A 12994-nucleotide genomic window follows, 5' to 3' on the forward strand; every position below is an offset into this window, starting at 1 on the left:
CTTAGATTAAGTATGCAAGCAGACACTCGTTACTAGCGCTGCACGGCAGATTTGAAACAAGTCAGGGAAAGCTTTGCCGGGGGGGGGGGTCTGGTACCGATAATAGGGAGCTTACGAATTGACGACTTCTCAGAGGACGACGACGTCTCAACATTAGAGGTAGTTTATGCGCATGCGTTACCGGATGTGGCATTATTTCGCGTGTCGTCTGGAAGGAGGCGACGACTTCAGAAGAGCTGTTCTGAAGTCATCTTCCCAGCAACACGTCGAAAGGTACGTTTTGTTCAGAATATTTGCTGAATCTAACGCTTAATACCAAAACACCTTCCAAATATACTAACGGGAGCTTTCCTGAAACAGTTTTTTTCCTGCTTCTTGAATGTTATTTACGTCATAGTTCTCATTTATCAAACAGGAAAGATGTCAAACGGCGAAAACAATGACCCAAGCCCTTCAAACGCACGGTAAGGGAATAAATAAAGGGAAATTGGTGTTTCAAGGTCAATTCACATACCAAGAGAGATAAACTGTAAAAGAAACTAGTCATCTTCATTCAAAGGTTTTAAGTTTTTATCCATTCATTGGCTATAAATCAGTTTTGAATAGTTATCAAATGCTCTTTAAACGCTTTCGAGTAGTCACAAGACGCAACACAAGCGATGCGAAGATTCAGTCAGATACACGGAAAGATTTTGTCTATTGAATACTCGTTCCTAAGTTTGATATTCCAGTCCTTTAGAATAAACTGTCTTTGATTAGATATCGACTGCTATTTCAGGAACTCGGCGATGAAGTGGACAACACGATGTCTTGTTGGCAAAAGAGATTATGCTATCCGAACTGTGGAAATACAAATTAAGAAGTCGTGAAAGAGAAAATTGCCTCGACCGAATTGCCGAAGGCCTGAATCAGTTACAAGAGCCATTCTTCAATGTGTTACAAAAGTCCATCAAAGACAGACTAAGGTTACTGGAAAGAGACTTTAAGAGAAAGGATCAATTGGACGTCGACGTCCGCAGCTCGTAAGTTAAATCTGGCTCGTAAGTTAAATCTGGCACGCAATGGCAAACGGCGACGACAAAGTCGATGACGTCACATAAAGTCGTCGTCGAGGAAGAAGTCATCGATTCGTAAACTCCCCAATATCAATTTTAGACGACTTGAGAGCAAACCTCTCCCTAGCTAGGGTTCAGAGCTCTCTCTGGCTAGGGTTCAGAGCTCTCTCTTGCTAGGGTTCAGAGCTCTCGCTTGATAGGGTTCAGAGCTCTTGCCGGCTAGGGTTCAGAGCTCTCGCTGGCTAAGTTCAGATCTCTCCCTTGCTAGGGTTCAGAGCTCTCGCTGGCTAGGGTTCAGAGCTCTCCCTTGCTAGGGTTCAGAGCTCTCCCTTGCTAGGGTTCAGAGCTCTCGCTGGCTAGGGTTCAGAGCTCTCCCTTGCTAGGGTTCAGAGCTCTCGCTGGCTAGGGTTCAGAGCTCTCCCTTGCTAGGGTTCAGAGCTCTCGCTGGCTAGGGTTCAGAGCTCTCCCTTGCTAGGGTTCAGAGCTCTCGTTGGCTAGGGTTCAGAGCTCTCCCTTGCTAGGGTTCAGAGCTCTCCCTTGCTAGGGTTCAGAGCTCTCCCTTGCTAGGGTTCTGACCTCTCCGCGCTGGCTAGTTCATGAAGGCCTCACACTTATCCGCAAGCGAATAAAAGGTCGGGCAGCGCTAATGATGAAGGCCTTCCCGGAAGCTACATCAGATTCTACCAACCAGTTCTCGAACCAATTTACAACTTCTTTGAGAAGGTCGTCAGCTACTTATTTTTAGGAAGAATCTACCAAAGTAGATGTAGCTTTTAATCTACAGAACATTCTACCTATAAGTAATATTGAAAGTAGAAAGCTTACTCCTAACACAAAAGTTCTGAAAATCTTAGGCACAACAACTTCCAGTGCCTCTTTACGCCTCATAACCCAAGATGTTTAATCTCAATCAAAAACATATGTAAACATCAAACACAAAAGCACAATTTAAATCAACTTCATGCGCCAAACACACCCTGAAATTTCATTTGCATTTGCAACTTAACTTCCTCGCATACGTACCTCGCTGTCAATCCACAGTGACCGGCCAAGACTGAACGCGTTTTCTTTTCCTTCCTCGCGCACATCCACGTGCTGGTAAACTCCTTCGTCGACCTTCCACGTGACAGTCAGGTGATCAGCGCCCTGAGGGGAGCCAATAAAACACTTTCACTAAATTCACACGGGGCGACGCGCTTTTTTTGCAACTCTCGTATGCAGTTGGCAAAACATACCTGGCAGATAATATGGCAATCATTTTCAACCTCATTTTCAAACTTCAAGATTTGATTTAAAACAATGCACAAAATCTCGGAGTAACTTCGCTCAAAATACTCGCATAATTAACTAAACCATTCAGATAAAAAACAAACAGGAATTGTTCAAACAGGTAGTTTGAATTTTTTCGTTTTCCTTTGATTATCACCCCACGTTTAGTGGATGTTGTTTTCTAGACTTAGGGTTGTAAGCAATTTTTTCACTAAATGTCCAAAATACACTGGGATTATATCAGTTTCAGTTATTAGTTCTCCTATACAACGCTTTGTAATTGGCTCTAGAGAACTTTTACTACCTTTTCAACCATATAGATGTAAAACCAAACTAAATTACCACACAATTACCCAGTTTTCCCGCACTTGAATCCGGCGACACATATTTGCTGAGAGTTCTCATTGCCTTTTCCTGCCCAGGATCCCCCGGGGTTGTAAGAATGTACGTAAATACAAGCTTTTCTTCGACCACGGCTAGGCGGGTTACCTTACCTACCAGGGGTCCCCCACCATCATGTCAACAGGCCCTCAAACAGAAAATTCCTCTACATTTATGGTAACTCACCTTACTGCTGGGTCTCACAATACATTCCCCTTGGTCCATATCGGCTAACAGCCTCTCAGCTTCCTTAAATGAGATGTTTTTAAACGCTGGGTGTACAATCACCCGTTTGACGTATTCTGAAATTAATACATCCATTTTCACTGACTCGAAAACCACAAGGATTAAACTTCTTTCACAAATTTTTGTTTGTATCTTAAGCTCATGGTTCGATTTTCTAACCTTGCTGCACAACCATTTGCGGCTTCATTCAGACAAATGTTCAATAATGAGACTATGATGCACAAAAAAGTATTTTGTGGACTGTGAAAAGATCTGTGAAAAAGTTGTCAGCTTAAGGTTTCAACTTTCGCTTTACCTAGGCATAAAACCACGCTTCTCCTTTAATTTTTCAAAATTCTGCCATTTTACTCCATGTTGCTATGGTTACATACTGTGAGCCCGCGAGAGTTTGTAAAATGCGCAGATATTCTTCAGCTTTTTCGCTGAGGGAAGTTTAACGTAAGTCTTGACCTTGTGTACTCGACACAGTTTTCCAAACATACTGTGCGCGGCGCATTTCCGTTGATATTTCAGAGACGGTTTCGTAGATGGGGAATATCTAACAAAGGCGATTAAAGAGCCTAAACAGAACTCACTGGGCCTGTTTGCTTTCTTTTTGGCCACTTCCTCGTCCTTCTTATCTTTGTCAGCCGCTTCTTGATCGTAATACAAATCTTTAGGAAGACTGCAAGAATAGTTTACACAAGACCATGATTTGAACTTGGAACGGGCAAAAACAGAACAAATACGTTGATTCGCCTGCGCGAATTTAGTCATGTCAAAACAACAACATCAGATATACTTAAACTATTCATACGAGGTAAAAAGTCTGTGTCTTTTACAGGTCTTTGTAAAAAGTGTCTCACCGACAGACTTTGGGAAAAGCTGTAGCAAAATATAAATGATTGCCAGAACTCACACTTACCTGAACTTTCCTTCTTTATCTGCGAGATCTGACGAGCGACACGTGAGGTCCAATTGAAATCGCTCCATGTTGACACGAGTCACGCGACAGTGGAGGGTCATTCCAACCTAATGGTAAGCACATTCAATCAACCGGAATTGCTATGGAACCGACAAATTCTATTTAGCTTTCCGCTGAGTAACTGTGTTATAAATAATCGAGAGGCAGTTTAATTAGGAAACCAGACCGATTACCTTCACTCTGTCGTGAGGACTGCTAATGGACTTGTCGCTTATCATTTTGGTGGGAAGGAACCCAGATAAGCCACTTTCCAGTCTGGTGCGAACACCAATGGCCTGTCCAGCACAACTGCCATTATCAAGGTGGGTCCACACCTACAAGAACAACGGCATTCAGTTTGAGTCGAAATTAACAATTAAGATGTTTCAAAATTATTACTTACTTGGCACCTCTTTGCATACAAAAGCACTTTATTTGCAGTGTTGATTGCAAGCTGATCACGAATAACTTTGCAACTTGCTGTCTATTCTCTGCATTCACTCAACCCTTTCGCCTCCATATGAATGAGCATGCTCAGTTAAATAACCCTGTACCCTCACCTCGCTCAGATCAGGGAACGTATCCTGCAGACAGAACGGGCACTGCCACTGACCAGTCTCGTCATTTCTCACAGGCTGGGCCTGATCAATCATATCACGAGGAGGTTTTCTATTCGCAAATCCAGTTACGGTGCACACCACCATCTTCCCGACGTACAAAGACTCGCTGGTCTCACCCGTCATCAGTCGGAAGCTTTCCTCCACCGTCAGAGATCGGTAAGGAGAGCGACGCTCCCGGTACTGTCCGAAGAGCTCGTCTCTGATGTCGTACAGTGTGATACGCTTGTTCCCGTAACCTTGACGTTCAAGTTCTTCTGCGAATGCATCCAAATCCAAGTCTTTTAATCTGTCGGGGGCCTCCAGAATCTCTTCCAAGGCCGACGACGGATTCGACTCCATCGTCGCCTCGTCGTATTCGAGTGCGTCGACGGCCATTTTCTTGGCCCATTCGTAAGTTTCCGGATGAACTCGTGAACCGTCGAGAACTTCGATATAGTTCGTGGTTGTGTCGCTAATGGCCGCAGTGTCGATCTTGATGAAACCTGCGCAGTTGAGAAACACCTGAGGACCCAGGCCACAAACGGTCACAAGTTGTGAGCGGTTCTCGAGACGGGTGCACTGTTGACGTAGACTCTGAAAAAAGCAAGATGTATAATTTCACTGCCGCTGTTCAACAGATCTCCCATCGTGATAGGAGCTAAGCCATGGTTTGTGACTTTGTCATGCACAATCCGTATCAATTTACTCCATCCTCCCCCAAAGCCATCCTTGTTCCATCTTGGTTTACAGTAATTGGTACGAACCCGAGGGTAACATGTAATAGTGCAGTCTGATCGTCTGGGTGAGTGCAGTCCTGACAAGGACTGTTGTCGGTAGTGATGACTGACGGTTTGACAACCAAGTGAATCGCTGTTGTCACTGATTGGACAGTTTTGCCGTGATGTAATTGGCCATAAGATTCCTTTCCCCTCTTTTTAAAACGGTCAGTTGGTTGGTTTATAATCACCCCTTTTGTGTTTTTCATCTTACCGAACCAAAATTTTGTAGTCGTGTGCAATCTACGTGAGTTTTCTTCGTACTTAACCATCCTTATTTTTTTCTGGCTTATCATTACCTCTTTGGTATTTTTCTTTCTTACCAATCTAACATTAAGTAGTCCCTTTCAAGTCGAAGGTAGTTTCCCTTGTCCCAAACGATAGCTCATAAGATTATCAAAAGGTTCCTTTTAAGATCTGTGTGAGGAAAGCCTACGCTTCACCCTGACCTCTTATTTGTAAAAATAAATAAGAAACTCAACAGAAAAATGATATGATTTTGAAAACTCCGACTGATCACTAATACCTTTAATAAAGAGGAAGCTTTCCTAGGTCCCAGTCCACACACAAACTGCAGCAGCGACACTGTATGGGGATGTTCCAACAGGCGATTAGGGTCAACGCCTACCTCATTTACAACCGTCACGAATTCCCGATGGAGGCTTTTTACAAGCTGCTCTTTAGGTACTTGGTCCTGAAAAGTTAGGATATCTAATTTGTGTTGTGTTTTCACTGATGATGACAAACCCTTAGTACACTAGCTCATTGGTTCGTTGGGTCATACACTCGATCTTTACGAAAAAAATATACTTCACTTAAGGTCGAGTGGTATTTTGAATAATCGCCTGTGGAGTCGAAAGTCTACAAACCTATTAAAAAGGGAAAAATTAAATCTCCCACCTAAAAGAAATACTGACAGCGAAATTAAGGTAAATTTAGCCACCAAGGAAAAGATCTTCTAACCTGAAATTTAGCAGTTTCCTTTTCTTTCCCCGAGCATACAAGTCATTTGTTACGTTCTCATTATGGACATCAACAAGGCGATAAGACCATCATCATTAGTAGTACTATTATATTCTGACTGCCCTGTTTGTTCAGCCCTCTGACTCTGCTCTCTAATTTCTCTCAATTTGTACGTAAACAAAAAAGCTTAACGCATGGTATGAGTTAAGAGTTTGCATTATTATTCTCATAAGTGTATAATAAAGGAGTGGATGGCGTTGAAGGCACACAGTGATTGGCTACACAAACTCCAATTATCCTTTGGTATCCTTCACCTTCAAGCAAAGTTGCAGCAATAGGTGAGTTAAAGTCATCTCTTTGTGATGTATTATCACTCTGTTTTAGTATTTACTATACTACATACACCGCTACACTAGCCACCTCCATTTCGGTGAATAGTTGTTAACTATCATTCTAATCATTATTACTATTATTATAATTTTCATGATTATTATGATTGTCATTGTCATACTCATTACTATTAACAGACGAGCTCATTCCCGGTTGCAAAATAACAACTTTACCTGAAACGGATGCAGCCGTAAACAGAGCAGTTCATCTTCCTCCACACACAGAGCAGCAAACTCTGTCAACGGGTCCTGAATCCGGCGCCCAAGAGACACCGCGTGACGTAGGAGGGGTGGGTACTCACGGAACTCGTTCTGCAACAATAGTAATATCGCGCAATTAGAACTAAACCACGTGATAGTAGAGGCATCGCCGAGGACTTATCTATGAGAGCCACTAGGGACTGTTACATGTACCCCTTCTTGGTCAACAAAAACTCATTATTCATATTGAAACAACCTGTCACGCCTCCATATGCCGGTAAGGTGCTATCGTAAATCTTTGGCATGAACTCGTTGTTTTTACTCTTGGCTGTTAGAGGATTTCTGATCGGTCCTGAAAACTCGCGCCTCTCCCCCAACCAATCACATACAAAACTGAAACCAATCGCGACTTGGTCGTGCACGATTTCCCGCGCATCAGTCAGTTTCAATGTATTTATGCAAATTCTCATTGGCTCATTCTGGTATTTCCTCATGTTTGATTGGCCAGTATGTTTACTGTGGGTTATTGACTTCTGATTGGTCCTGAAAACTCGCTCCACTCTTTCAACCAATCACCTGCTCAACTGAAACCAACCGCGACTTGGCCATTCACGTATTTCCCGCGCTTGATGTGAGTTCTCATTGGCTCACTCTGGTATTTCCTTTTATTTCGATTGGCCGACGTGTTTACCGTGGGTTCTTTTAACTTTTGACTTCTGTTAAACTTACCTCCGCTCGAGGCGAAGACATAAACACGCGGGCTACTTCACCATCCAGAGCTTCCACTGAGATGGTTGGTATTTGGTTCTCCTGCTCAAGCTCTGCAATGCACATTTTGATATCGTCCATCACAGAAACAGTCTCGCGAAATTCAGCTGCAACAATTACAACCTGAGGCCGCTTCTTGAGGATAAACTGCTTTAACCTTTGCATGTCCTTTTCCTATTGACGTAGAAATAAAATCTGTGAAAACCACTGCATACAACAATGGCCGAACTACCTCTTATTGACCAAGTTCGAGGTCTACACTGTTACTTACGGCCCGATATTTTTGAGCTCGGATTTACAGCCCAAGCCCGAAACACGTGGACCATACATCCAAGCAGAGAAACGAGTTTCCGTAACTTACAGTATGGACCGAGAAAAGAGTTTTAGTAAGATGTCTATCATTGCATCTCTAGGTTCAAATAGAAGGGGGAGATTTCCACTCCTACAAACTTTTCAGTCTCGCTAGCCGTCCAGTGAACGACAGCCCGCTAAACTAATCAATCATAGCGCACGTTTTAATTGAGAGATGTCATAAACACCACTACGAGAACACAAGGGAACTTCAGTTTCATCGAAGAACCCAACAAATGCCACTGACCTTGTCTTCTCGTTCTTTAGCTCTGTTTGTATTTCGTCTATTCAGCAGGTACTTCAGTCTGAGGTAGTCATTCACCTGGCCTCCTCCGTCCAGCATGGCCAGGAAAGCTGGTGTATCTGGATTGTTAGAGAAGGAACACGCCAGCACCCGGAGACCTTCAGTATTAGAGCTGTCATCGTAATCCCGTTCGTCTATATGCTGCTCGGGTTGGTATGGAGCAACTTCAATCCATGATCTCAGCCGCCGGCAGCATGACTGTGGACATGACATGATACACATAAGAATAAACACAATTTGCTGCAAAAATTGACGTAAATCAAACTGAAACTAAATGGAATTTGGGCGAGGTTAAAACCAAGTCTGCACAGTGGTTTGATCGACGAGAGGTGGTGGCCCCAAAAGAAGTTTGCTTTTGCACGGTTTTCTTGCCCACCGTCCACCCCACCGCCGCCCCCCCCCCACCGCCGCCCCCCCCCCACCGCCGCCCCCCCCCCACCGCCGCCCCCCCCCCACCGCCGCCCCCCCCCACCCCTTCACAAGTAATTCCAGTGCCTAAGGCGGAAGGCCATTGAAAATGTCAGAGGAATGCAACATGCTTCAGCGGCAAGTCAAACTATTGTTAAAGGAGCACGTTTACCAGGCAGTGACCGCACCTTAACAACAAAATTTTTGGCTTCCTGAAGGAGCTTGAGTTTGAGTTCTTTTTCAAGGAGTGGGTACAGCATCTGATTAAAGGCTCGTGAGAGGGCATTTGTTCTCTGTGTGTTCCACTCTTGCACTAGATGGCTAAATTCATCCTGAAAAAAAGTAGAAAGATATTTTCAAAGTCCAGACTAAGTTCCGATCAGAAGCGGCTTACACAAGACAGCTCATCCGAGATAAGAACACATTTTGTCTCACTATTACGCAAATTCACCATATTTGGGCAAGAACGCACAAAATACGAGGCGGCAAGACACTGTAAAGCGGGATAAATTACTGACAGATCACGAAGCGATAATATGGCTGGACCAAACACAACCTCGTTCCCAGAGTTTCTAGACTCTCGCTCCAAGGGGCAGGAAGATGAGAACCCTGGGAACGAGCTTGAAACAAACAATGAAAACTTTAACTTGCTCACATCCTTAAAGGTTATCATTTGATCTAATTCCAAATTCTCTGATCTAACGTAATGACAAACAAGTGAGGAGAAATACTAATGAATCTCTTGGGAGTAAAAGTATTCAGATTTTGTTCTCTTTTTATTTTTGTGACAATGGGCACTCAGTTGGTTTCATTCGTGTTGTTTCCATGTTTCACACGCGACTTATGCGGTCGATGCGATTTTCAACTAATTTTGACAATTATGATCAAATGTACTTGGTAATCAAAAGACAGTTGAATAATAATAATAATCTTTCAGAGAAAAATGTCTTTTAATTTTGAGACGGGCGTACGACAAAGAAAAATGTCCGAGTCCCCACAAAGAACCCAGACTCCTCATGAGGGGCCCTCGAGTGTATAAAAAAAAAAAAAAAAAAAAAAAAAAAAAAAAAAACTTACCCTGTAATACAACTGCTTGACTTCATCAAAATAGGTTTGGTATCTAAGTTACAAAAAAATAACCAACATGAGGGCCGACAAAAACTACGTACGAAAAAAAAACAAAACAGTTCAAGGATCTAGGGTCGGTTGTTCCGTACCCTGCATTTTTGTCCAAGTCGATTTCAATGTTTATTGTAAGTAGTCCATCCTCTTCAGCTTTGCACATTCGCAAAAACTGATCTCCTTTCAGCTCCTTGACCGGCTTGTGTTTTACGTATTTGAACGTACTGCAGAGATGAGACTCGTCAATCTCCTGTAAGAAAACAATGAGGGCTACAGTGTCAGAATGTAGAGCAAAAAGCAACCGGCTTGTGTTTTACGTATTTGAACGTACTGCAGAGATGAGACTCGTCAATCTCCTGTAAGAAAACAATGAAGGCTACAGTGTCAGAATGTAGAGCAAAAAGCAACCGGCTTGTGTTTTACGTATTTGAACGTACTGCAGAGATGAGACTCGTCAATCTCCTGTAAGAAAACAATGAAGGCTACAGTGTCAGAATGTAGAGCAAAAAGCAACCGGCTTGTGTTTTACGTATTTGAACGTACTGCAGAGATGAGACTCGTCAATCTCCTGTAAGAAAACAATGAGGGCTACAGTGTCAGAATGTAGAGCAAAAAGCAACCGGCTTGTGTTTTACGTATTTGAACGTACTGCAGAGATGAGACTCGTCAATCTCCTGTAAGAAAACAATGAAGGCTACAGTGTCAGAATGTAGAGCAAAAAGCAACCGGCTTGTGTTTTACGTATTTGAACGTACTGCAGAGATGAGACTCGTCAATCTCCTGTAAGAAAACAATGAAGGCTACAGTGTCAGAATGTAGAGCAAAAAGCAACCGGCTTGTGTTTTACGTATTTGAACGTACTGCAGAGATGAGACTCGTCAATCTCCTGTAAGAAAACAATGAGGGCTACAGTGTCAGAATGTAGAGCAAAAAGCAACCGGCTTGTGTTTTACGTATTTGAACGTACTGCAGAGATGAGACTCGTCAATCTCCTGTAAGAAAACAATGAGGGCTACAGTGTCAGAATGTAGAGCAAAAAGCAACCGGCTTGTGTTTTACGTATTTGAACGTACTGCAGAGATGAGACTCGTCAATCTCCTGTAAGAAAACAATGAAGGCTACAGTGTCAGAATGTAGAGCAAAAAGCAACCGGCTTGTGTTTTACGTATTTGAACGTACTGCAGAGATGAGACTCGTCAATCTCCTGTAAGAAAACAATGAAGGCTACAGTGTCAGAATGTAGAGCAAAAAGCAACCGGCTTGTGTTTTACGTATTTGAACGTACTGCAGAGATGAGACTCGTCAATCTCCTGTAAGAAAACAATGAAGGCTACAGTGTCAGAATGTAGAGCAAAAAGCAACCGGCTTGTGTTTTACGTATTTGAACGTACTGCAGAGATGAGACTCGTCAATCTCCTGTAAGAAAACAATGAGGGCTACAGTGTCAGAATGTAGAGCAAAAAGCAACCGGCTTGTGTTTTACGTATTTGAACGTACTGCAGAGATGAGACTCGTCAATCTCCTGTAAGAAAACAATGAAGGCTACAGTGTCAGAATGTAGAGCAAAAAGTAACCGGTGTAGTACTATAGTAGTACATGTAGTTAAGGATAGCACTCTGGCTCCTAACCAACCACAGAGCGTTCTTTAAATTTGTAACACATAACGGACGAGTACCAATCATATTTTCAAATAACGTAGCAAAATACTCTTTGACAAATAGAATTACATGTAGACCTTTCTCCAGTATGAAATTTAAGATAAATAGCCTCTAAATTGCGCAGAAAATTAATACCAACACCTTTAACAATTATTAACAAAAAGGAATATTAAAATTCTATCCAAATTCTGTAAAGGGCCTTTTATAAAAACTATCAAAATATGAAAGGATTCCTCTACCTTCTTTCCTTTCTTAGTAGGCTTGATCTTGAGTTTGGCTCTTTCATAAAATGTCTGCCTCACACATTGCCTAACAAGAGGATCCCGTGCAATCTGCATGGCCACCATATGCTGAGCAGCCTCTAAGACTTGATCAACAGTTGAAAATGTACTGAAAAGAAAAAACACACACACATACAAAAAGCTCACTTCATACCAACTTAGGCAAACCAAAACATGTATCATTTACTTAATGACCACAGGCTGCGATAATTAAAGTTTCAATTTATCATAAAAGCAATACTGACATCACTAACTTTGCTCCATTTCAATCACCCCTATTGGCCTAGAAAACTTAAAGACAGTGTATCCACTCAGCCAATGACATGCAAAACATAAAACAATCACTCATCTACTAAGATGCAAGACTGAAACTAATCATGCGTTTGACAGATGTATTTTTTGCATTTCAGGACATTTTGTTTGACTGTATTTTTCTTTGAATTTTAATTAAGTTAGTTAAATCATCCTTTATGATTGGTCAAATTTAACAACTTTCATTGGTGTGGAGTTTACTTGATACTTGATGGTAACATTTACTTGAACAGCAGATAAAAATAACCTGTTACTGCTCTTAACGAGAACCCTGCCTTTATAAAATACAATACTCTACATACCTACTCAGATAATTTTCAGCTGCATCATCTGGCTCAACAGGATGTTGCTCTGTCTCATGACGCTGGTAGTTGTCGCGTAAGTTCTCTCCCAGCTGGTCAGGTGTCAAACCAAATTTCCTTGCCAGGCCACTAACCCCTTCAAAAATAAAAGTGCAACAGTGAGGAGGTATCTATATTATGACAGTATCAAATGTTAAGGTTCCTTGCTCAAAATAAACAAAACATGAGGCTTATCATTGATGAAGTACAATCAACATATGAAGGGAAAATAATATTATATTGTCTCCACTGACAAACAGCAACCATTTCAGTTGCCATGGCCAGTATTAAAACTCTAAGAGGCTAAATCAGAGGTAAAAGTTGCCACTTTGGTGACCAGGTGTCAGGTAGAAAGTAATTACAAGTATTTACAAGGTATCAAATTAAGATGAGATGAATATTTTCTATTCTATTTTCTATTACACTAAAAATTGTTTCATCTTTAGATTAATATTTGCATTTATTATTTGTTACATTGCAAGGGTTCAAAAATATGCTGAGTTCAGCTCTGACCAAAATTGTATTTTACAACTTCAAAGCTTGCAGATTTTAAGATATTACTATAACTACTTAAACTAATTAAAGATATCACTATAATTTAATCAAAACCAACTGCATATTATTCAA

The 12994-nt window shown here is 41.9% G+C and overlaps 1 protein-coding gene across 2 annotated transcripts in view; it reads right to left on the reverse strand.

Moving 5' to 3' along the window:
* Positions 1–12994, reverse strand: part of LOC111344939 (transcription elongation factor SPT6) — a 28902-nt gene that overhangs the window by 2698 nt on the left and 13210 nt on the right. For both annotated transcript variants that reach the window (XM_088742151.1, XM_088742150.1), the window contains exons 13-27: positions 12329–12464; positions 11673–11823; positions 9871–10025; positions 9731–9773; positions 8842–8985; positions 8189–8443; positions 7552–7764; positions 6796–6933; positions 5796–5963; positions 4455–5087; positions 4089–4229; positions 3856–3962; positions 3527–3615; positions 2892–3007; positions 2079–2201 (exon numbers count right to left, since the gene is read on the reverse strand). In XM_088742151.1, coding sequence (XP_088598277.1) covers positions 2079–2201; positions 2892–3007; positions 3527–3615; positions 3856–3962; positions 4089–4229; positions 4455–5087; positions 5796–5963; positions 6796–6933; positions 7552–7764; positions 8189–8443; positions 8842–8985; positions 9731–9773; positions 9871–10025; positions 11673–11823; positions 12329–12464 — 2612 coding nt within the window. The remainder of the gene's footprint in view (positions 1–2078; positions 2202–2891; positions 3008–3526; positions 3616–3855; positions 3963–4088; positions 4230–4454; positions 5088–5795; positions 5964–6795; positions 6934–7551; positions 7765–8188; positions 8444–8841; positions 8986–9730; positions 9774–9870; positions 10026–11672; positions 11824–12328; positions 12465–12994) is intronic.

This window comes from Stylophora pistillata, chromosome 13, assembly GCF_964205215.1.
Source record: "Stylophora pistillata chromosome 13, jaStyPist1.2, whole genome shotgun sequence".
Classification (NCBI taxonomy): domain Eukaryota; kingdom Metazoa; phylum Cnidaria; class Anthozoa; order Scleractinia; family Pocilloporidae; genus Stylophora; species Stylophora pistillata.